The following is a 26,735-nucleotide window of genomic DNA, read 5'->3' on the forward strand; positions in this document are numbered from 1 at the left end:
TATGAGTTATATGTAAACAACGCTTGATCTCAATCATAAGTTTCTTTTTGCTTGATAAATCAAGGAGTTCAATAACTTTAAACCTTAAACACTGAACATCATGGAAAAAAAAAAGCATGTAAATTGGTGAAGAACTTTTGATCTTAGATAAGAAATAAATGAAAATTTACATTGTCATTTATATAGATCTTGTTTTTTCAGATATTAGCTGCTGATGTTTCTAGGGTTTCCTAAAGTTCAAAACATACCTTTTTAAATATGTATATATAGTTGACCGTAAAAATTGATATATAAGAAGATGGTCATGGTTGCGGTCAAAAGAGAAACAAAAATAGTTTAAATAGTCGTAATCTATTTTTGTTTCTCTTTTGACCGCAACCCTGACCATCTTCTTATATAACATACCTTTTTATGTTAGAACAATATAATTGTCATCACATATTTAAATTACAGCAATCTAAACTAAAAGTTTTTTAAACCATACATATGTATTAGCTCAACTGATTGCTATTTGAGGCGTTCAGTCGTAAAACTTGGTAATCGACAAAAAGAAAACTTCAATAATGTTTGTCTTCAACTTGCAGTCACTAACCATACCTAAATATTTTGAAGAGTTTTTACAGAATTTATGAAATTGGCTTTAAAAAAGAGGTCGATGTCATAAACTTCAATTATGAATGCCTTTTTTCATACTTCTCTGTCCTACCTTGGACTAGGTCATGTCATGAACCAACATTCAACTAAAAATCAAGAGTACAATTGAAATGAAATTAATCAGGAAAAAAACAAAGGAAAATTAAAACTCAAATAAAGGCTTAATACTTATGTATTAAAATATATGTCTGTACATTGGGAACTATTTTTCACAAGTTGATAATCTAAAAAGAATAACTAGTAATTAATACACTAATAGTCAGAATTTGCAACTTGAATACAACTTTTTCTCTTTTACACAAAAGTTTCCATTATTATTTAAGCCACTGAGAAAAAAAAATATTTACAGGAATATTAATTTTTAATACAAAAAAACTACAATTCTTAAAACTAATTAGGAAAAATCAACTAACAAAAATGAATTGATACAAAGGTATAATAATATTATTAGCCATTTATATCACAATATGAATGGATATTAACATTTATTTATGAATTAAATATTAGGCAATTGATAACAAAAGTTTAAGTAAGTAGCAACCTTCTTAATTTTTTTCATTGTTTTCCATCATACAATAAAATAAATAACAGTGGATAAAACTAACTTATCCACCCACTGTACTAATACCCTTACAGGTAACAGATAATAAAAAATTGTTATTTTATGGAATGATCATAGTAAATTGAGCCTAGAGATAAGCTAACTTTATCTTTTATAAAATGAAACATAATGAATATGTTAGTTTTATATTTGAGATAAAAAAAAAAAAAGTAATAATCAATTCAACACAATTGATTACATTGATCTGAAAAATTGCATATGTACTATACTTCATAGAATAAATCTTAAGTCCATGCCATTACCTAATGTTACACCTAAAAGTCATAAAACAAGCAACATTTCAAAATGTTATAAAATTTTTAATTTAATAATATGATAGCTGTCACTATAACAAACTGCATAAATTTTTAAGGAATACACATATTAACAGGTCTTTCAACATAAAACTGAGGATTTTAAAAGAAAATAGGAGTGAGAGAGTGCCTGAGTAAGTGAAGGAGTCCCTAATAAATATATATTCTTATGTATGTATTATTCACTGTATACATATACATATAAGAATATATATAATTATAAATATAAATATATTTCACACTGCCTCTTTAGAAGCCTTCTTGGTACTGCCTGGAATCTAGCCTTTCTTGAAGTATTTCCAACTGTCGTTTAGCTTCACACTGAGGAAAGTTCTGAAGATCGTAATATTGAGGTGCTAACTTTAAAAGCCACTCAGCTAAAATAAAAAATTAAAAAGTTAATATTTTTAATATTATAACACAGAAAAATAAAAAAAAATGAACAACTATGTTTCTGACAGCAGTGAAGTGGTAATTAGACCTAGAAAATGCATATGTTTTATTATGATTTCTTCTGATAGAAGCGATAGTAATCAAAGTGAAAGTGATTTGAGAGGGAGGAAAAACCACCACATCCATCATTAACACGAAAATTTACTGGTCAACATTTTCCAATCTTAATCGAAATAACTTCATCGAAGAAAGCTCGTACACACTGGGTAGTTTTTTATCAGAAAAAAAAAAAAGGAAAGATACATTTTATCAATGTGATAATGACAATTACCATATGGCATTATGCCTTGACCATTTCAAATATCAAGTTGTACAAAATAATTAGATTTCATTCCTCTTACTAATCTATAATGATGTAAAAATTCTTTATTTATGCAATATTGCTTTTATTCTTCATATTTTTAAATATTTTCATGTAAATAAAATTTTAAAACATTCTGGTGATAAGACCGAACTTTTCACTTTTCTGTGCAATGAAAATGGGTTAAGAATAAAGAAACAAAAAAAGAATTAAAGAGGAAAATGCAGCTAAGCACCAAGAGTTTAGTAATGACCTTTTATTATATAAATGTACAGATGAACATATGAATGACTTGGAGCAAGAATATAAATAAGCCACATGGTGAAAATTGTTCATTTAAACAGTTTCAAAAGAATTCTCTCATTTGATGTTTTATTTAGTTCATATTCTATGTCATGTAACATGTTGGAATTATGGTGTTAAACAAACCAACACAATAAATAGCTTATTAGAGGAACAAAGAAGCAATTAGCACAAAATTTTAATTGTTTTCAAAATTGAGACTTGCTACATTCTTGCCCCTAGCTATTCATGTGTAAAACATATAAATAGTTGGGCATTATTCAATCGAAAATTCACTAGAATAAAAAAAATCACTAAATTTTTAGTCAGAGTTTCTAATTCATGAATTTTAAATAAGAAAAAAATTTTATATTTATTAAAAAATATAAAAGTAGTTATTTCTGAAGCCTGGTATAAGGGAACCCTCACACATTAATTCATAGAAAATTCAATTTGCAACCTTAAAATCAATAGCATCTCAAAAAACATAAAGGGACCCAAAAATGTTCAAATAAATCAATACAAGACGCGCGATTCTAGTTAGACATTAACACATTGCTTATTATAAATTTGAATTGTTTTTTGACGACTACAATTAAAATATTATCCATGAATAAGGACAAAATATTTAATCGATAGTCGTTTGAAGCAACTAATGACAACAAAATTAGTCGTAAATATTTTTTTTTGGAATAAAAATTTAATTGTGGTCAATTGAATAATTTTCACTAAGCTCCGTATTATACACTACTGTTGTCCTGTCTAAAATTTTTTTAAAATTAATAATAACCATCAGAGGTACACCAATTAGTAAATTAACCATCTTTGCTAGAACAAAATCACTCATATACTCGTTGTCAATTTAAAGCTCACTTATTTCCAAAAGCTTTTTATTTACTTAGTTTTTTTTTTAAACCATTATTCTCAAGCTCTGATCATGGTAAATTAAATTTTAGTTTTTTAAGTGTCAATCCCCAGTATTTTTCTTATGTTAAAGTGAGAGACGGGATGCTTTCTTTTTATTTTTTTACTTATTTTTATTAATTTGACTTTTTATTATCAAAATTATAATATTTATTTTTTTCTTTAAAAACAAAAATTTTAAAATTTCACTGGCACACTCGATTTAGGTACATAATTATAGTCATAGGATAACAGAATTGAAATAGTTATAACAAAAATATGTACAGAGGGGGGGAGGGGGAGAGATAAAAAGTTGTTTAAAACAGTAATGATTTGTTTAAACAGAAAAGGTAAAACATACCTTCTGTTCAATTAAATTCAAAGAAATTACATTTGACTTGTATTAGCTGAAACCGAGAAACTGTTTTTCTTTTCACCTACTGTCCACTTAAAAGAATTTTTTTTAAATAAAAAAGTACTAAATGTGTGTTTATGTCTGTTTAATAGAAGTTAAAAAAGTATTAAGTAAATGGTATTACACCAGGAAAATAAAACTGCTTATGAGAAGTTTCACTGCACTCAAAAACTAAAAGTAATAATAGTTTGTATTTTATTATTCTTATCTCCAATATTTTAATAACAAATGTCAACAATTTTTATGTATCGACATGTTTCATACATAAACAACTAATTAAACGTATTAATTTAAAATGTTTACTTACGTTTAACATCTGTTACTGTCCTTATATAATTTTTCGTGGTCAATACAAATTCATTGTAGACAACCCATTCAGGTTTATGATCTAAACAGGTAGAAGGATGTAACTGCACAACCTGGTTGTCTTTGATTGTTAAATAATGACCCGTCTTCTCTAGATGAGCAACCTGTAAGCAATATTAGGATTATGCACTAACTTGTAAGAACTACCATTAGATTTTTATAAAATAATAATTAACAAAACTACATTAACAATGGTTAATGACTTTTTAACATGATGAGTTTCGAGGATTATCCTTGGGAGACCAGTAACTTTGGTCATTTGGTATAAAAATAAGCTAACAAAATTAGTTCATCTGCTCAAGAGATACTTATTTTATATTCAACTGACAGATTTTTTATTCAATTCTGGATTCTACCTATTTTGAAAAATAAATGTCAAATTTTGAATGAAGTTAATTTTTTTTTTCTTGATCAATTAAAAAGCTCCATTATTGAAAATAATAAATTTAAAAAAAAAATACTGAGACTTCAAGTTCCAGATCAAGAATAAAATATGATTTTATTTCTCTGACCAATAATATCTTAACATCATTAATAAAAAGTGATATATGATAAAAAAGTTTTACTGAATGATCAAGCAATAAATAAAAGAAAAAAAACTTCAATAACAGTTTTGTATAACAAATAAAAAATTAGAAATTTTAAATGGCCTACCTGCATAAAGAAACCAGTAACAAGTGACTTCCTGATGTTAATATAGTAGTCTTTGGATGTGAACTCTGTTGAAGTTCTTTTTAAGTTAAAACGGTCCATGATTCTTGATAACTGCTGCCTTACATTATCCCCAGACTTCAGAGATCTATAGTTGACGAAATTGTCATAGCACCATTGTGGGTCTTCTGAGTCTGTTTTAATCATATGACACAACAAAAAAACACAAAAATTTGATGTTTTAGTATTAAATGATCAAAATAAAACCTCATAGTTATAAATAACACATAGAAATAGGAATCCTACCAAAATGGTTCTTGGTATATTCTCAATGTTTATATAAATTATGAAGTATTCTGTAGATTTTAATGCTAATAATTTTTAATATGTAATTAAGTCACATAAATGAAAATTTGTATTAAACTATTTCCAGTTCTAATTCATTAATAATAAACTACACTGAAAGAGTTAACGTAACACTGAAATTTATATCAAATTTCGGCTTTATGAAAGTTTTAGTAAATCTGAAATATAACATGATTTAAATTATTGCAAAAGACCAAGATAAATACGTTAAGATATAGAGAACTACTGAAACAATTTAATGGATGAATTTAATTTTATGAAGGAAGTAGTAGACAAGTTAACAACAAATATTAAGCAAAGCTAAGTTTAAACTAAACTATGTAAATTACAAGTCGAATATCAAAAACTCAAGGTGAAAAGAAAAGTTATTTTAGATAACATCTTAAATAGTAGATACCGAATAGAATTAAGCAAAAGTCAAGGTTAAATGATCTATAATTAATTATGTGAATACACATCTAAGATAAAATTTATATTAATTACATATAAAAGTGGTACAATAAATTAATATACAAGAATAAATACTCACTTTGTTTAAAGGCGTGATAAACATTGAGAAGAGTCAAGTGATCCCCATCGATGTGCGCAAAGCGCATCTTCGCATCATCAGCAGCCTTCTTTGCCTCGTTCGGCCGAACGAAACACTGCGGAACTGAGATCGCACGGAAACGCGCGTACCATTTTTAGTAACATCACCTATAAAACCCCCTCACTTAGAATCCTGCTCATGCTTTCTTTCTTTTTTATTTTTAAAATTTTCTTATTACTTATTTTAATTTACTAAATCAGACAACATCCTTAACAAAAATTAAAAACATTAAAAAGCTTTTTCATTAAATCATTAAATAATAGGAATATGAATATGAAAAAGCTTCCATGAATTGTTGAATAATGGAACAAGGGTAAATAAACTTACACCAAGTTCTAAAAGTTCAACGCTTGAGCAAGATTCTAAAGGTGACTCACATCACCCGTTTTTATTTATTTATTTTTTGGCCATTTCAGTTAAATGATCACATTTTAAAAAATATTTCAGGTTTTTTCATAAGTCATTTGAAAACCAAAAAAATTGAAATATTTGTCCTTTTAAGTAAGGAAATTAAAAATGACAATAATTTAATAGAAAATTCATGATAACAAATTTAAAGGGGTAGTGTCTTAATATATTTAAGTTCAATTTAAAATAGTTACCTTCCTACATAAGTCCCTTTATTTAATTAAGTAAAGAAAAATAATTTATAACTAGTTATTATTTTACATCTATTACATTGGTTAGTTGTTTTACTAAAAAGATAAAAAAAAAATTAATTTAATTTGGTTACCAAAAAGTCATGTAAGAGAATAGTGTACCTATTTCATTCAATTAGAGCCATATTACCAGATAAAAACCCATTGGCTAACCTGTTCATTAGTGTTAAATTAGATTGAGGGCATCTGAGATAGATATTTGGAAGGGTCGGTGAGAATGCAGTTAAGTACAACACAGTTTTCTAATCTATATACAGCAAGGCAAACCATGAACATCTCTAGGCAAGCATTCAAGTGCTTGGCTTCTCGGATCTTCTCAGGAAAATCAGCATATTTAATCAAGAAACAAGCAGACCTTCATGTCGGGGATTTAAAAACAAAAATTTAGCAGACATGGCCTGTTATATTAGTGGGTAATAGGAGGCTAGGAATCAACTGATATGACTAGAAGAAAACCTGGTTTGTCTAAAATATGTTAATGTGTGGTCAGCTATTGGGTCAAGAAGAGCAGGTTCCTTGGTCGGCAGTGATCTCACTAATTAAGAGAGGAACATAGAAATGATATTTACAACCAAGAAACCTAAAATAACACATGCAATAAGTATCATGTGGCACTTGAGAGGTTATTGTTAGAATTATGGTGAACCTGTGCCTAATACGAATTAGGCACAGGTTCACCTTAACATATGAATGTTATTTCGAAAATGGTTATTTCAAGACTTAAAAACACAGAGTCCAGGAGTCATTTGAATTGCATCAATATCTTCAAAATCTGACTTGACCTGTATCAATCTATCTACTACTAAAAAGCCGAAGATGTTCCTTAGCATGGAATACATGGTTTTGCAGTCAACCTAACAGGCATCTTAATTATTTTTTTCAATAGTTGAGACTTAGCCCATACAAAATTCTACATGCCTCATTATTAAGACAGTGGATTGAATCCCTGTTATATGGTTTCATTCATATATTAGATCTATTATTGAAGAAATTGTTTGTAATTAATGTGAAAAAAAGTTTACCCTTTTCTTTTCATTTTAGCTGTAGTTATAATTTTTTCCAAAACCAAATTTCAGAAACAGTTTTGACTAAATTAACAGATTTTCAAAACCAAGTGAAAAGTAATGGCAAGTAGAAGAAAAAAAAATTAATAATTACTGAGGAAGAATAATATTATTGTTGTAAGGAAAACAACAAAACTAGCCCAATGTGATAGATGCTTTCTAAAAAAAAAAAATGTTGTTTCTTCAAACATTATATAATTTCTTTCAACTAATTGTGGCCTGGACTATAATTGAGAATATAAAAGAGAGTATACTAGCCAAAATGATACCTGATAGCATGGCAGTGATAGAGAGGATTTCATTGGAACAGTTGAGTGCGCATGATGTGATGAGCAGTTTAGCCAATTGTGGATCGAGCGGGAATTCTGCCATAACTGCTCCGAGGTCAGTCAAGTTCCCATCATCATCTAAGGCTGCTAGGTAATTGAGGAGTTCTAGAGCTCTCATCAGAGTTTCTGGTGCTAAAAATTTTCATAAAATTACAAAATATAAACTAATTATTCCAGACCATAACAGAGACTAAAATTAATTTTGTGTTATGCTCAATTAATGTAATAAGCAATAATACATTAATAGTTAGGTCAATCCATAAATTGAAACAATGATATTGTCTTTTAATAGAGCAGTTAAATCTAAAAAATAATAATAAACTAAATTAGATCATAAAAAAACCTGTCACTTGTTTTTTTAAGTTTACCATACATATCCGATTACATACAAACATGTATACTATATGCAAGCATGTGAAAAAATATTTCATAGATACGATGAGGAAGCACTACCAATTGTAATTTACAACTTCTGAAGTGAAAGTTTCCCATAAATTGTTGCTTTGCTAGAATAGTGACAAATCTGATGAAAAATTTGGTCCTATTTTAAAATTGGTGCTCCAAAGATATGATCAAAGACGGGGGTTTCTTTCTCGACTATAGTCCTTCTTTAGATTATTCCAAAGCCAGTAGGATTGACTAAAAGTAACATAAGTCTACAGCATTAATATTTCAAATACAAAATAATTTTTTTTGAAGTGAAACTTATTTACCTTACATTTCCTGCCTTAAGCTATAAGAGGGGACACATGATCACTATTGATAACATTTTAGTACATTATTTCACTTCTGTTGGCCAGTCCAAAGGCTGCCACAATTCTTTTTTGTCAGATGTGCCACTATTCAAGCAAAGCAGTAAAATTATAAGGTAGTAAATTTTTAGAACTGCTTTTCATTTTTATATTGGGTTTTGACTTTAACCTTAACACATCAGCTTATTTTGACTTTAACCTTGACACATCAGTTTATTCTAATAATATGACAATACCACAAATGCAAAATAATTATCATTGTGACAAGAGAAACTTTAGAGCTAATATTGCAAAATCTTTTGGTCTACTCATCAGGTTAAACAATTAATGAAATAAATAGTTATGAAACATAGAATAAAATAAAACAGAGCAAGAACATCCATAATGGTATAGTACATCTAAGATGAGTTTGCCTGTGGCTAAAGGAGAGAGAAGGGTGCACACTGGCAAACTCATTTTAGACATAAAATAATAGTATATGTACATATAGTTGACCGTAAAAATTTAAATATAAGAAGATGGTCAGGGTTGTGGTCAAAAAAAGAACAAATAGTTTATAACTATTATAAGTGATTAGTTATAAAATATTTGTTGTTGTTTTTTGTTTACCACAACCCTGACCATCTTCTTATATTTAAAATAATAGTAGTTTATTTAAAATGTATATTCTCAAAATATTTATTGTTAGAGCTGTTTTACAAGTGATTATTGCGCCTCAAATAAAGGAGGTTTAGGTCTGACTTTCCTCTAAGACCAATGGGAACAACTTCCTCTCCAGCAACAATGGGAAGTAGGCACATGATTCAAAATTAATATTTTAACATAAACTTTTTTTTTTTTAACAATTTCTGATTTATGCAATATACTATACTTAGAGACCCTAGCAACCAGTGATATGAAAAGTAATTTAACTTAGTGAATGCATGGCTATCAGACTCAAAAAGTACCTAAACTTTGGATTGTAATTAAATTTTTTATTGTACTAATTGGAAGAAAAGTTACCAGTTATCAAGTTGTTAGGTATATAAAAAAAAAATTCGTACCAGGTGGATCCATGAAATCAAAATGAACAAGATCGTCAATTCCAAGCTTTTTTAACTGAAGAACCACAGATCCTAGATTTGACCTGAGAATTTCTGGATATGTGTTGTCTTGCATTTCATTTTTGTAAGCCTTTTCAGTGTACAACCTAAGAATAAGACATTTTGTTTAGAGATACAATCAAAATTATACCCTATTTATTTATAAACTTGATAAAATAACCCCTATCAGTAAACATACCTAAAACATTTTCCAGGACGCGTTCTTCCAGCTCTACCAGCCCTTTGCTGCGCTGATGCTTTACTTATGGGTGAAACAAGAAGAGATTCCACTCTGATTCGAGGGTTATATACCTAAAAAACAATTTCAATTTTGTAGGAGTTTATACTTAAGTATCATGAAAGGAAACTAATAGTATTACTTTGTACTTTATTATGAAACAAGGCCCTGCACAGAAGCCTAGAAGTATGAATTTAGAAGACAAATCAGTATTTCCTATTGTTCTAGATGGATATAATATTTGAGATTAAAATACAGAATATTGCCTCAAAGAGAGATGTAAGTGAAATATCATTGCTATGACAGAAATATGCATCTAAAGTCATTGGAATAGATAAGAAACATATTACTAAAAAAGTCATCAGCACTAAACAGAGTAGGTTATAAGTAGTATGTAGGAAATTATCGGTAATAAAATTTTGAGACTATTGTTTTGTTTTTTAAAGATCCAAAATAATAAAGAAATGATTACAGTTTTATTTAAACTTTGAAATCATGATTAAATAATGCATTAACAATTTTAATTATAAGAATAAGTAAACTCAATACATTTGATACAAAATAAAGATAACAAATAAATTTTTACAAACCATAGATACAACAAACAATAATAAAGTATTATAAATTAAAATAAAGAGCATAATAAAAAACAAAGGAAGAATATTTCTGTCAATGGATCAGTTAAGATCCAACTATCAGGCTTTTTTAATTTACAACTAAAAAAAAAATAAATCAGGCAGGACAACAACTAATAATAGGTTAAAACTTCTTTTTAATGTAAATTATTCTGAAATATACGTCATAAGTATACACAAGCAGTTCACAAGGGCAATGTGAGGACATGTTTACAAACATTATGGTAATAATAATTAATACTTACTTTTTGTTTAGCAAATCCTGGGTCAATTACAAATACTACTCCATCTATCGTAAGTGAAGTTTCAGCAATGTTAGTCGACACTACAACTTTTCTTCCTATAGCACCATTAGGCTTATTAGGAGGAGCAGGTTCAAATATACGCTGCTGAAGGTTAGGTGGCAGAGTTGAATAAAGTGGAATACATTTCAATTCTCCAACTTCAGGTCCCAAATTATCAATTTCTCTTTTAATCCTTTTACAAGCTTCTTCAATTTCCTTTTATAAAAAATTAAACAATATTTTAAATAAAATTTCAATAGAATAATTCACATAAAATATAATTAAGAGCTAAATAAACTCTGTCTAATGCATCCTCAATTAGTTGATGTAGATCCAATGGCAATTTAATATAATTTGATTTTTTAGATATATTTTTCATGTTTAACCACTGTTTTTAAATGTTTAAAAATAACAATACATTCTTTTTAAAGTTTATAGGAAAAGCATAATTCAGGTTAACTAATAACATTAATTTAATATTTTTTACTATACAGTGATAATATTTCATGCATAATATACCAGAAAGATGGAATCAATATTGCGATATTGATATCATGTACAATCAATTGGAAATAATTGAATTGTTAGGAAGATGTACATTAGAGTAAATATGCATATGATGCTATTATGCAAACAGGTCCTCAAAGAGTCGTGTATGGTTCTTTTGTTCTCTCTTATTGTTGAGAATGCTCTTGATTACTCAATGTAGGACAAATATGATAAAAAAGGTTTTCTAATATAAAGAAAGCAAGAGATGGGAATAATCATTATTATTTATTATCACATTGCCATTCTTTTTAGGCAATATGGGTGTTCGCAGCAATGGGAAAAAATGCATGCTTCTATTACAACCCAACAAATTTCAATTAAAACAATTAATTTTTAAATTAGTATTACACACAGATGGTATAATTTCAAGATGAGAGGGCCGTTAGCACTAACTTTAACTGGCTCGTAAATTGTAGTAGCGCTGGTTCGAATCTGGCCAGGAGGAGAGGCGTTAACTTTTATTTCTGTGGCAGTTCCACAAAATGAAAACTTGATCCCTCCCCCGCTAGGGTTAGAATACTATGATAGAGTAGCCTATAGATAACTATGTCAGAAATGACCAGGAAGGGAGTCATAATAAAAAATTCAAGATGGGAATATTGTAAGAACATAATGATTTTAAGCTAGGAAAACTAAAAACTTACTTCTTGTCCAGTCAAAAACAGAAGTACATCACCAGCAATTTCTTCACACATATGAATTTGTATGACAGTTCTTATAGCTGCTTCCAAATAATCTCTTTCAGGTTCAGGAGTGTAAAATATCTCAACAGGGTGAGTTCTTCCAGGAACATTCATTAAAGGAGCATTGTCGAAGTATTGCTGTAAAATATAACAATTTATTATAAAATATTATTTACATACTCATCTGAAATAACAAATACTAGACTTTTGAATTGGAATTTTGAAACAAACCTGAAATTTGCCAGCATCAAGGGTGGCAGACATAATGACAAGCTTAAGATCAGACCTCTGTTTAATAATTTCTTTAAGAACGCCCATAAGAATGTCTGTTGCTAATGTTCTTTCATGAGCTTCGTCCAATAATATCACTTGATAATTTTCAAGCATGGGATCAGACATTCCTTCTCGAAGAAGCATACCATCAGTCATATACCTAAAACACAATGAAATTATAATGCAACAAGAACAAACCAGTAATATTATTCTATTTTATATTTCTCATATTGGAATAATTTAGATACTAACTTCAATACTGTTTTGGCTGATGAACAATCTTCAAATCTTATGCTGTAACCAACTTCTTGACCTAAAGACACATCCATCTCTTCAGAAACTCTTTGTGCAACGGACATAGCTGCAACCCTCCTTGGCTGAGTACAAGCTACACCTTTAGATCCAACACTAAGTGAATATTCCACACACCTAGGCAATAAATATAACAATAAAATTTAATAATCCAGTTTCAAAAAACATTAAATAGCTAAAAAGAGTTTTAATACAATTGATTTTCATACTAATTTGTCAGTTTCCTTATCGCTCCGTAATAAGGTACATACTTTAATGCGGTCTCATAATATTAAAAGCTCAGCATAAGTTTGCCATTTTAATACAACTATTTGTTTTGATATGATTTGATTATTTTTGACCTCTTTTTAATAAATTTTCCTGTTTCATTAAGCAACAAAAATTTAAAAAGAATTCTGAAACATTTATTATATTTTAAAAATATCAGTAACAACACAATACCTCTAATTTACCATTCATTAAAAAAAAAAATCTGGAATCAGAAGGCTCATATAAAAAGTAATGTTTGATCAATCAAGGTTGAAACTTACAAGATTGAAATTTTGTTTAAAATAATTTAAATTTTTCTGCATAGGGTCCTTTACTAATATGAGCGCCAATTTGTTTTCTTAAATTTTTAGGTTCTTCATAAATTCAACATTTTTTCAACATAAAAAAAGCACAATTTTGTAAATTAATTTTCACAAATATCATGATACTGGTATATGTTATATACTGGTACTCCAAAGAAGATAATATCATCATGAAAATTTTTACGATACATTTAACTAGCATCAATTCGAGTGCTAATAGACAGTACATTCAACAATTCTTGACATAAATAATCAAAATAAATTCACTAAATTTTGATTTATCATTATTAAGAAAAAAAGTTCTTAAGAACTTTTAAAACACAGATATCGAAGCTAGTTAAATGCAACATACATTGTCATTTATAATTATTATCTTCGTAGTAGTGGTTATCATAATATTTATGAATTATACTAATAACGTAAGTTATAATTTCTGTTAGTTTGAAAAAAATGTACAATTTTGAAATACAATATTTTGAGAACTATGAAATATTAAGAGCTCCATTAGGGGTCTAATTGTAGTAAATTCACTATACCTTAATAATAATTTTCCTTATTCAGTAGATAATTTTAAAGATATTGAGCAATGAATGAAAATAGCAAAATTTATAAATGTCATCAATGTTTTTAGTGATTTTTTAAAATTTATTATTTAGAAAATGTCAATAATACTTTTTTATAAGAAAAAAAGAATAGTACTGGGATATTTTTCAAAAATTAATGTTTGTTCATTTTATCAATGTTTTAGAGCAAAGGTCAAATATGCTATGCCGACAATAGCGAGAACATATGAAAAGTATTTCAAAATACAAGAAACCAGTTCAATACAAGAAACCAATTCAATACAAGAAACCAGTTCAATTCATGTTCTTCTACTTTCAAACAATAGAGGAACATTGTTAAACAAAAAAAAAAACCCAAAACCTGCCTTCATAATTTATAGGATGAGCAATATTTACAAAATAAACAAATCTTACCATTGTGGGATTTGGGTTGTTTTCCCAGATCCAGTTTCACCAACAAGAACAATACATTGGTGTTTGTGCAAAAGATCCATAAATTCATCACGGTATTCAAAAACTGGAAGTTGAATTCTTTTTCTGTAAAACTCATAGTACCTGTAAAGTTAAAAAATAAGTGGACGTTAATAATCTGATGAACTATGCAGAAGGACAAATATTTAACTCTTAAAATAAATAACATTTTGAATCAAAAGAAAAAAAAGAAATGCAGCAATTAAAAAAATTATTGAATAAAAATGGTTCATTCTATCTTTAAGCAACTTGAAAATGGTTTAGTAAGTATATTTATAACATGTTTTAGAATATATTATACTTCTAAAAACTTTTTGTTTATAGGCAGAGTTAATATGCCTTCTCTGAAAGAATATTTTGGATTAAAAAGTAAAACTTAATAATTATTTTTACAATTATTTCAATTAAGGTGTATATAAAAAAATAACTATTGGAGCCAGAAAGTGATACAGTAATGGTCACTGGTCAATGTACAAATATGATAAGTCCTAATTAAATATTCACCTAAAAGAGGTGATATTCCATTGATTGAAACTACCATAATTCAAGAATATAAAGTCAAGGCTTTTAAGAAGATAGAATGAATGAAAAATGAATGAAGTAGAAAACCATTTGGTCTAGATAAGTAATGTAACAATCTGCTGAATTAACGATTAGTTACAATATAAAAAAACTCTACTATAAACCAATTTACATATTTGTATTTGTTTGGAAGATTTTAGTACCAGTCATTCTTACTGCATACCATAAAGAGTGATATAGAACTCAGGATTTCAGACCAAAAGAATATCTTAATGGCGTATAAAAATTGATTACATCAATAATTAATAGCTAACCACATTATCCACATAAAAGAGAAGTCGTCATTCTTTTCCTGTTCCAATAAGTGAAACAATAGGAAGTGAAATAATTCAATATAGCAAACAAATTATCAGAAGGCGTTAGATTTAGTGATACATTAATAGTTTCTGTAATCTGCAAACATACTAGATGGATATAATTATTATTTATCAGTTAGAGTGCATTATAAACCAATGTACTTTTTAAATATTTATTTCAATAAAATATATATATTTATAATCTTTAAATTTCTTTCTTGAGACTGGCAATTGTTTACTAAATAATTCAAAAACACTATCCAAAATTATAGTCTCAAAACATTTATTTCATTCACACGTCCAACGTTGGACGTGTGAATGAAATAAATGTTTTGAGACTATAATTTTGGATAGTGTTTTTGAATTATTTAGTATAAAATATATATTTATTGAAACAATTTTCCAGATGATAACTTTGTGCCGGTCTGGGCCCTGTTTCATAATAAAGTACAAACTAATACTATTAATCTTATCGATTTAACTTAATACAATTACACTGACTTGTACAATAGTAACTTGTCTTTAGTACTTTTTAACTCCTATAATATCACTAATAGTCCTCCCTATTATGAAAAAAATAAGTATTAGTGTAATTAACATGTTGTTTCTATACTTGTATTTTGAACTAATACTATTAGTTTTCATCATGAATCAGGGCTCTGGCGGTTACCCTTTAAATGGTTACATTAAAACTTTAAGGATTAAAGTATTGTTTTTTTTTTTATTTATTACTTGTTTCTTTAAAGATAAGGTACCATATTGGCTCAGAAACAGAAATACATACTTGATGTTCAACAAATAATAACAAATGTCAATCCAAAGTAGTGAGCCTAACCTAAACCAGTGGGCACAACCATTTAATACTATGTATTATAACCAATGGTTTCCTATATCGAGACAAGCTAACCATGTCCCCTCTTCACTAAACCCTTTGCAATAATTAATTTAATATAGCACAGCTACTTGTATTTTAAAATATTTTTTTTGCTTTTATAATTATTTTTTAAAATAACTAATTAATGCAAACAGCAAACAACTATTATTTTTACAGTAAAAATGGATGATAACAGTAAAAACAGACGATAACAGATAATGTACTAGTTTAAATATTCTAATTCCTAATCTCATAAATTTAAAGTTAGTTTAGCCTTTCAGGAAATTGATATAATTTCAATTGTTTTTTCTTTGAAGGAAATCATAATTCAACATTTATCTGATAAGTTTGCTAGGAATGTATAAATTTATCTAATTTACTGATTAAGTTGTGGGTTAAATAAAAAAACGAGAGGTCTATCTAAACCAAAGGTAACTTATTCAGAGTTATTAGTCTATACCTTTTCAAATAAAAAAAATATCTTCAATTATATTCTTTTGTTTAGAGTTTTCACAATTATCTCCACTTCAAAACACCTTTTAAAATCAGAAAACCCTATTATAATACAGTTAAGCTATGTTCACCACATGTTATATTGCCATATTTGCTGATTACTCCTTTTGTCTTGTATTACTTTACATTTTATTTCTTTGATTCCAATATTTTACTTTCATATTTCATTAGCTACACATATTCTGGTTCTTTTTTTTCCCATAACTTTGATATTAAATAATTATTATTAAATTAAAATATTTATATTTCTTTTGTGTTGTATAACTTAATATTTTATTTCTATAATCCTATTATTTTACTTACATAATTAATTACCTACATATATGTTTTATTTCCAGAATAGAACTTTATCACTTTATATTAAATTATTTTGAACATAAATTTACTAACTATATTTTTATAGGTATTTTATTATTTGTTCTACTTCCTGCTTAATTTTATTGTTACTTTTCTCATACAGCCTTTATCTTCTTATGATACTTACGACTATACAATTCTTCTGCCTGAAATTCTGGCTGATACATTGACACTAATTAATAAGTTTTTTTAAGTCTTTCAAACTTCTACTATCAGTTGCAATGTAAAGCTGAAGTGAATGTTGATAAACACTATGGTTTACAGAAATGAATATTCGAGGCCGCTCTTGCGTAGCTAATCGATTTTACTTTGATCTTAAAGTTGATAAACTTTAAGAGTAAAACATTCACTTTGTCACCAAATTCACCTTTGCCTTTTCTACTTTCGAGTCCAAAAAAATATATAAACATTTCACTCCATTAAACATCTTTTTGCCTGTTATTTCACACTTTTTAAATCATCATTTGCTGTCACATTAATATTTAGTTTAGTTTATATTTTTGATACTTAAGATAAATTAAAGTTATTCAATACTAACTCAACGAGAGTTTACTCTTGTCTTTAACATATTTTTGTATTTCTGTATTCCTCTGCTGCACCACATTATTCTAGTTTATCTTCTTGTAAACAGTCAGTGAGTCCCATATATTTACGATTTTGAATCCTTTTTACTCTCTTTTTCACTTTTTCCATATTTTTTTCTTTATTTCTCACATTATTATGTTATATTTACGACAATACAGTATAAGTTTTATTGCTTACTGCTTTTAATTTACACTAACTTCTTTAATTTTGTAATTTTACTTATATATTTAACTAACTAAATATATGTTTTCTTAATCAGTTTTTCATAATATAAATTTTTAATAATTTAATTTGTTTACACATATTTACTTAGTAGATTTGCAAATATATTATTTTCTTTTTTCTCTTTTCACACAGCTTCTATCTTCTTTTAACACTTATACTGTCAATTTTCTTCCAATACTACTTATGTACCTGTATTATCTATTATCTTCTTAGTTTCTATTTATTTTGTTTTTCCCTTTATTCATTATTTTTTATTTTTTTTTTTATTTTCTCTGATAAAGGCATGAAATTCTGGCCGAAACATTAAAAACACAAATAAAAGACACCAATAAAACGTTTTACTTTTTGTGTTCTGCACTAATCGCACCAGCAATCTTCTTCTCCTTCTTCTCATATATCCACAGTCAACAACTAATGCATTATTACTTTGTCATAAATTTAAAAAAACTTTATAATCAGTCTAGAACAGTTGAGATATCTAACTAGATAAGCTACATTTACTGCTATAAATGGAGAAACAAGTTTGTTAAACCTGCCAAGTTATAAAAGTTCACAACAATTCAACGTTAGGTGGACGTGACCTCATTTACAAGCAATTAGAAACTGTTGAACTTGATCAGTTACAACCAGATACCATAAAGTGATTTGTATTAATGCAATTCAAACCTGACCCCAACTAGAAAGGATCCATTTATTATTTCTTTTAAGTGAGTACAAGTAAATAGCTGCCATACCAATAAACAGGAATAATATAAGGTAGATTAAAACCACAAAGGAACACAAGTGATTAACGCACATAAGTGAGTAAACTCCCACATGTCAGTTGAGATGGCACTTGTTTACTGACACATCTAAACAAAATTAACACATTGGAGGCTACAGAACTTTTTCTCAGTTAAAAAGTTCGAACAGAAGCCATAATAGAAATAATAAATTAGATCTATTTCAAATACATTACTAACACTCATCTCATCTCTAATAACTCAAATTAACAAGTAAGATAAAATATAACATAACATATAAGATAACATATAACCACTAAGATTAGGATAATGAAATTGATATAGGTAGCTTAAAAAGCAACACGATTGAAAGAGTAAAAGTTAAAACTAAGACCTACCTCCTGGTATAAGGAAGACCAGTAAATGGATTTTTTGATGTACTATTCTTTAAGGTATTCGTCGCAGGAGGAGCAACGTTAGTAGTTGAAGTAACACTAGTAGAAGGAACAGCTGCCATCCTGCTGAAAATTCAAATTTTAATACTAAATATAATCTATCAAGCATCTATCTTATAACCTTAATACTAATCATGCACCTAGAGCTTTTCAGATACCATTATATCAGAAGGTTAATTTTTACAATGTCTGATATTCACCATAACAAAAAATATATATCAACTAGAAAACAGTAAATTGTAAGCATTAACGAAAAACGCACCATGATAAAATCATAAATTTCATACCAAAAAATAAAGGATTAACTATCATACCTCTGTTTTGTTACATAAGGATCAATATACTCAATCCGGCGTTTAGACATTTTACGGGGAGCAAAAATAGCTTATATTAAATAAGGCAAACTAAGTTACAAAAAACAATAATTAATATTCCTCTAAGCACAGCTATCTGGATCTAAAAAATAGTATCGATACAAGCTATTTCCAATATTGAGCAGAAAAGTTCTATTATTATTTTGATTTGAATTTTTAATTTAATAAACACAGTTGTTATTTATATTTGGATGTATTTCAACATTTCATAAAAATAACATAAAGGGAAGAAATACCACGTAAAGGCTATATTCTAGCAAGTTGTGTTATTTTCCTACTAATTACAAAGCGTTTTACAGGATAGATTGGAGACAATACTACATACTTGAACACAGTATAAGAACATTCATGTAAGAAAAATATTTTTACAAACACAAATAGTTATATTTATTTGAATAAGGTTTAAACTTATCGCGAAACTTTATTGTAGTTGGTTCTTACATGGCGTGCAACCTCTTTGGTTAGCAGCTTCGATAGTAGAAACAGTCTATACTCTGTGGTCAATAATATTAATACTTATTAATTTTTTTTATTTATCATCTTATACTAATATATTCCAATACTTCACTGTTAATACAATCAATTATAAATTATTACAATGAGTTATAATAAAATAATAAAAGCAATTTTAAGGGATTCTGAGAATTACAAATCTTAGGATGCAGAACCTTACCCCACTCTGGTATCAATAAAAAATATCTTTGTGAATGGCCTTGATGGTAAATAAATTAGAATAAAAAAACTACATAAACATTCTTTTAGTCAATTCAAATACACTTCTGAATAATTTATTGATAGCATTCTGTACATTTGTAAAATTTAAAATTCTGTTTCGAGAAAGCATACATGTTAAAAAGAATGAAACAATAAGATTGAATTATGGAATTACTATAAATAATAAAATAACTTAGAATTTGACATTAAAGTTTTCAATTCTAAAGACATACATTTTCTGTACGAACACAGAGCTTCCATATCTTTGGTGGTAAGGAAACAAACTAATAATAAATGCAATTGAAATGTTGCTATTTAATGAATGTCAACTTTTGATAAACTAACCACGTTTCTTTCCCTATTGTTTTACTAATTCAATGATCAACTCTAAGAAATCATTATATTAAAAGAGTCGTCATAATCTTCGATCGTAATTTGTATCGAAAACTAATTAAAATTACCGAAGTATGCACTAATGTCGATTATAATCAATAGAAAATAATAATTGTACAGTATGAAGATTGATTTATCCTGGTTTTCATGCTGGAATTTTATTAAAAAATTCTACAATGTAATGAAGGCACTTCTTTCTACGCAATTCGAAAAATCCTTTTAAACATAAATTTGGTCCCATTTTATCACAGGAGGTCAAAAAGTAAAACTTGAACTTTTGCATGAGACGTACATGTGTCTTGGATAATTTACTTTTACTTTGAATAATGTCCTGTGATTTTTTTTTTTAGTGTTAACCCCACATTTTTTTTTTTTTTTTTACTTGAAATAACTAAAACGTTTAATTTTTTGTCTTGATCAATCTTCGAAACGGCTGTCACTTTTTACTAACCCCTTTTCATGTCTGAATTATCAATTTGGACTCTTAACTATATGAAGTTGTTTCAATAAAATCACAAATAATTGGGCTGTAATAACTGATTTTGTTCTCCTCTTGGGCTCTAGGACTATTTCAATCCATTCAGAAATAGCATCACCCTATTCCTCAGATATTACAGATGAGGGTGATGAAATTTCTTGTCATTCTTACGCCAAGATATATCACTTCCTAACCTGGTCTAATTCTTTGAGCCAATTAGCTATTATAGTTCCGTTTTTTTTGACACGGGTCAGTGGCCTCATACCATAAATGTAGTTGCATTTAGGCCCGACCTCTGCTGGAAAAGATCTGTTGAGTTGTGACCCGATTAATATTATAATATTAGAGTAGGTCACAACCCACAACAGTAGCAACATATTTCGACAGGCCATGTATTATGTAATATCCATTTTTTACTATTACTCAAATATCTATATATGACATATTTAATGTGGGAAACTATCGTGATCCTGAAAAATTTCGATTTCTACTTTTTATGTATGTGTGTATCCAAATAAGTAAGTCTCGGAAAATGTTTTTTTATTTAAGTGTGGGAGTAAGGAAAAATCTTGTATAAGACTATGTGAAAATTAAAGCAGTATGAGATTTCTACTCAGTAAAAAAAAACACCTCCCTATTTATCTTTAACACCCCCACAGAACCCTGTTGGCCATAAATTCGCAGGATTCAGGCCAGCCACTTATAAACACCATTCCCTGGTCTCTCCTTTCTCGCTCGAGGTCTGAGCCGTCTGCCAATCTGTCATCCATAGCTTGAAATAGCACTCCAGCTTTTCTAACCAGTAATCAGGTTTCCCGAGGCAGACTTTTCTCCATGGGTCCTACCGCTTCATTTATATCGAATAAAATGCGTTAACTGTAGGATGCATGTTCCAATGTTTCATCCGCAAATCGCACATTGAACACAAAGATTCTTCATAAACCGAGTTAATTAGTAGCTGGGCAAGGTAATGATCAACCTATTTCGCTATTTTTTTCTTGGGTCCAAAAAAAATAGGGGGGGGGACCGCGGCTTCCTTTGCGTTAATTGGAGGCATACTAGCGGTGACGTACATAGTAGCACACAATGCAAAAAGGGTTCTGTAATTTTTTTTTAATCCTATAAGATGCCATGGCGAAAAAGGTTTGGGAACTGATGTTTTAGAGGCTCATCTAATTTCTATAAAGTAGAAGACACCTCATCCTTTAAAAGTTTTAAAGAATAACTTAGTGGTTGAGTATGAATAATAGCCATATATCTGTTTTTCTTGAATAGCTAAAAAAAAAGATTTTATTTAGAGTTGAACTTATTCCAAAGATGGCACTGAAGACTGGGATTACTTTCTTTACTGAGATCATTCTAAATACTTCTGAAAGCTAAGGAATACCTCAAACACAAAGTAAATTTTTTTTTCAGATGTGTGACTATTTAAGAAAAACAGTAAAACACCTTCTTAGATTTGTTTGTCCATTTGTTTATGCAGTACATTGATACTTTAGTATCAAAACACTTACTGCACTAGAACACCTTTTTGAGTTGTAGTATATGAAATAATGGGGATTGAAGATTGATTTATATTTGGGTAAGACAAAGACCAACAGCATATTGTCTATAGAACTAAAGAAGAATGCTGTCTAAACATGCTTCACAATGTTACAAGGTAGATAATAAACAAAGTCTCCAATATAAATGTAATTGATTATCTATGGTATTTTAAACTTGAAAAAATAAAATTCCACCAAACAATGAACTAGAAACAGTTTTACCTTAGGATTGGTATCCTTAACCTCACTGTTTTTATCGGATATATTTAATATAAGAGGGCAAGGAAAAAAAATTAAACTACCTAAATTTTATATTCTCATATGTAATAGTTTTTGAACTAAACAGGTCATGATTGTTCCAATACTTTCTTGATTTATTTGTAGCAGTTAAATTAAATTTTCATTTAAAAAAAGTGGTTTTAATAAATAACTTTTAATGGCATACACACCATTTAACAAAATTGTTCTCAAATCCATATCTGGATATCACTTAATTTGATCCATAAAGGTGAGGGTGTGCTAGTAATTTCTTGAACCATTTTAAGTAAAATTAATTCACTGTAAATCTTCTTTGATACAATTTTTGTATTAAATCTTTCATGTTTAACCTAATCATTGTAAGTTTTTTGGGGTCCTGATCTGTGACTTCCAATTTTTCTCAGAAATATTAAAAAAAAAATTTCAAAATACTGATCATTTTCACTTTTTCTTCCATTTCATGAAAACCATTTTTAGCAACATCAAGCTATACTAAATAAGGCAAGAGTAAATTTAATCATTTATTAATCCATAATGTTTTTTCATCGGGCCATCATTTAAGAGGTATGCTTGTAGTTTAATATGGTTTAGTCAAATGAGGGTCTGTAAGGTTCACAGTAGAAAGTTTTGTATAAGTTGTGAATATATTTTTTTAATAGGGTCAGATTAAATACAGGACGGAGGATTAAATACAAATATACAATCTGTTAGCACAAAACCTAAAAGAAAAATGCTTATCTTATATATCTGATTTTTAAAAAATAATAATAAAATGAAGTTCAGTATATAGAAGTAAAAGAAGAAAAATGAGCCATTTAAGTAGTAATGGCTGATAAATTTCATGAAATAAACCTATATTTCAGAAATAATAAATGAAGGGTGCAGGAGAAAACTAATCAGTTAATTTTTTTTTACTCAATAATCAGTGTTCATTAATTTTATTAGTTAATGTAAGTTTTAACAAAACAATTCATTTATATGACAAAATAAAAAGAGAAATTGTTATTACAAAGAAACTCATATGCAATACTGTCAAAGAAAGGTTACTCTATTTTAGTAAATAAAACAATAAGTATAAAATTGATTTAAATAGATTTTCTCCAGCACCCTTCAAATGTCATAGTTGCAGAAACCTGATACATGAATATCCTTAAATTGTTCATATAATAAATTTAAAAATAAAAACTGAATCTTTGTTTTTGGGCTATAATAAAAATATAAATTACATTAATTTCAATGTCTGTAACAAAATAAAAAAAAACACAGTTTAACAATAATGAATACATGTCAAGAGTTTAAAATTTTAATTCCAGTCAATATATGTCCTGTACAATTCATTGTAACATCTGGATGTGTTCGATCTGGCAATACTTGGTAGAGCCTCAGCCAATTCTCAAGTAAATGAAGTCCAATTATATCTTTCCTCTTTTTAAGCTCTACATACAATTGTACTAAAGGCTCTCTGTATTGACAATACACAACAAGCTGGCTAGATGGTTTTAAATATGGCAACAAAATTGTTAAAATATTTAGAGGGTATTCCCTTGCCACAATGATGATTCCATTCAATTTTTTTTCTTTTAAGGTTGCTACAGCTTTTTCTAAATCTTCTGTCCATCTTGGTTTTTTAACACAATCTGTTTCATCAACAGAATGTTTTCGTTTGATGGAACTGGGTTCCAAATTTATTTGAGGTAAACTGTTTATTTCATTACAGTCAAATGTGTCATTGCTCCCATCTACAACTTCGATGCTTTTGTTTTGTGTAGAGTTTATTAATTCCTTTAGTTTCACAGAAACAAATTGCAATAACTTTTCAGCTCCAAAGTTCATAGCTAAGATCGCTTGTTTCTGTGGCTGATTGTTAATAGTCAGATTTATAAGCAATCCATTGCCACTTAAATAATTCAATATACCTGCTCCAACTAATCCTTGTGTTCCATTCTCAAACAGAGCATAAATACCATCATGCTGGATATTAGCAAGTGTATAAATCTGAGACAGAGCATCATGACGAAGTCCTAACATCTTCGAAGGATCCCTAAAATAAAATATTTCTGACAGCAAACGTATTGAAGGCTCACGTATAATGATGTATTCAAAATATTTCTTTTCTTTCTTTTTTAAATATTTTTCCTGGGAGTATTCTGTTTTTTCTTTAAATGTTTTACTGTTTTCAATGATTTTTTCAAGGATTACTTGGGCTGATAAGCCACTTTCCCTCATTTCATTAATGTCATTACTTGTTAAAGACTGAGAACTGCCATCATCAGTAATGTTCCTATTGTCAGCACCACATGTGAAATCTTTCGCAAAATCTTCAGTTTGTGAGCAAACTTCTAAAGTAAATTCTCTCTTAGAACCTTTGTAAGGAATCATTTTAAACACTGTCCAAAAAGGTTTGTCAATCACACAAGATAAATCAATTTTATCCTTTCCTAACATTATCTCAGCTTTACTAGAAAGCTGATGTAATTTGAAATATCCTTGTCGTTGAATAACAATATATGAATTTACTTTAATTAAATTAGAATTTTGTTTGAGGTCATTCATGTTAAAGCACAGATCCGGCACAATAAAACACAGATGAAAAATAAATAATCACATACCTCCCTACCTTCTATATTTACTACCAAATGCGCCTTCTCCACTACACAACCAACCTGCCTTTCTTGAAAGATTCGTTCATTAATTTTAATATTGTATTAGGTATATTCCTTGGAGGAATGAATACAAGGAAGAGCATAAGCACCTAGGAAAAGTAAAGCCCATATGCCGGGCTTAAAGGCAAACGTGAAAGAATAGAAGAATATCACAGGTTGCATTCGGTCTCTGTTTACATGACACTTGCTGAGTTTCGAATTAATTTCTTGAGTAAAACAAGAATTTCTTGAAAACGGCGTAATGTGTTTTCATTGTTGATGAGCCAAATTACTGAAACATTTTGAATTCAGTTTATATTTGCGATTAAATTAACAGTTTTACAGAAAACTCCTATTTACCTCAATATGAACCTGGGCAAGGAGGGTGTGGTGGAATCCTTTCTTTTTGGCTTCACTTTCCCTTTTAAGGAGAGAAGGGTATGCCACTTCTCTAGTATTAGTACAGAATGTTAAGAACTTTTCTGAAATTTTTATTCGTTCATTGCATTTTAACACTAGGATGTACTTCATTTTAAGCAATTTATTTAATCAAGATCTAAAGGAGTTAACAGAGACATTATATATATATGAATGACTTAATTAGGAAAACATTTCCCTGACCCCAAATCAAATAAATAAAAAGGAAAAATACCAAACTGGCAAGTATAGAATTGTCACATTAATCTCTCTTTCACTTTAATTTAGGTGGGAGATTTTTTTATTTTTTTTATACCAGATCGGCCTGGTGGGCCTTACATGGTTAATATAACTTTTATTATATATATTTTTTTAACAGTTGATTATGAGGGGGTATAGTCATACAAAGACACCCCTAACTATACTCAATGTTCTTATTAAAAGAAAAAATAATAATAAAATAAATAGATAAGAATAATGCTTCTTAATAAAAGAGGAAAGTAAAATTAATAACAAAAATAATGATATTGGTACACTTAAATAAAACAAACAATTGTCTTCTAATAGTAAAAAGAAACAAGTTAATTTGAAAAAGGGAAGAGAGAAAAAAAAATAATGAATAAATAAAATGAATAATAATAATATGTAAATAGAGGTAGTGTGACTATGAATTAATTTTATATTTATTAAAAATTTATAAAAGAATGTCCTGCAGCAGTCTGGACTTCAATCTTCGGGTTGAGGTTGGGTTCCCAGGTTGTAGGTCACTGCTCCTTTAACTGTCGGCAACTGGGAGTGGAACTGCATGAACCGTTTTTTGACATAATCCTCTATTGACTCCACTGGTAATTCGCGATGCAATTGGCTATTTCTTATGAACCAATGAGCATTAACTGCGATTCTTAGGGCTTTATTTTGAAAAGATTGTAGTTTTTCCTTTTCGTG

The 26,735-nt window shown here is 28.4% G+C and overlaps 2 protein-coding genes across 5 annotated transcripts; both read right to left on the reverse strand.

The window, feature by feature from the left end:
• Positions 1-810: 810 nt before the first annotated feature.
• Dhx15 (DEAH-box helicase 15) lies at positions 811-25,391 on the reverse strand. Of its 4 annotated transcripts, none has more exons than XM_014432890.3 (14): positions 25,349-25,391; positions 18,914-19,033; positions 14,305-14,445; positions 12,696-12,872; positions 12,402-12,603; positions 12,132-12,308; positions 10,900-11,154; positions 9,981-10,093; positions 9,743-9,888; positions 7,888-8,079; positions 5,836-5,958; positions 4,944-5,134; positions 4,231-4,393; positions 811-1,946 (listed from the first exon to the last, which is right to left on the reverse strand). In XM_014432890.3, the coding sequence occupies exons 2-14, from the start codon at positions 19,030-19,032 to the stop codon at positions 1,819-1,821; spliced, it is 2,127 nt and encodes a 708-aa protein (XP_014288376.1). In that variant the 5' UTR covers position 19,033; positions 25,349-25,391; the 3' UTR covers positions 811-1,818. The 4 variants fall into 4 exon arrangements, with proteins under 4 accessions (XP_014288376.1, XP_066907255.1, XP_014288373.1 ...); XM_067051154.1 differs by having other exon boundaries at positions 18,914-19,036; XM_014432887.3 differs by lacking the exon at positions 25,349-25,391 and adding an exon at positions 19,285-19,441 and having other exon boundaries at positions 18,914-19,036.
• On the reverse strand, positions 20,246-25,354 carry Trmt6 (tRNA methyltransferase 6 non-catalytic subunit). Its single transcript, XM_067051161.1, has one exon. The coding sequence runs from the start codon at positions 25,282-25,284 to the stop codon at positions 24,019-24,021; it is 1,266 nt and encodes a 421-aa protein (XP_066907262.1). The 5' UTR covers positions 25,285-25,354; the 3' UTR covers positions 20,246-24,018.
• Positions 25,392-26,735: the final 1,344 nt, after the last annotated feature.

Source organism: Halyomorpha halys, unplaced genomic scaffold (assembly GCF_000696795.3).
Source record: "Halyomorpha halys isolate HHAL.00 unplaced genomic scaffold, Hhal_1.1 Scaffold1128.1, whole genome shotgun sequence".
Classification (NCBI taxonomy): domain Eukaryota; kingdom Metazoa; phylum Arthropoda; class Insecta; order Hemiptera; family Pentatomidae; genus Halyomorpha; species Halyomorpha halys.

Coding starts and splice junctions, on each gene's coding strand:
- Dhx15 (XM_014432887.3), bottom strand. CDS start 19,334: ATGTCTAAACGCCGGATTGAGTATATTGATCCTTATGTAACAAAACAG. Junction 5,959..7,887: donor TATCACTGCCATGCTATCAG/GTATCATTTTGG, acceptor GTGCGATCTCAG/TTCCGCAGTGTTTCGTTCGG. Junction 1,947..4,230: donor GACAGTAACAGATGTTAAAC/GTAAGTAAACAT, acceptor TTTTTATTTTAG/CTGAGTGGCTTTTAAAGTTA.
- Trmt6 (XM_067051161.1), bottom strand. CDS start 25,284: ATGAATGACCTCAAACAAAATTCTAATTTAATTAAAGTAAATTCATAT.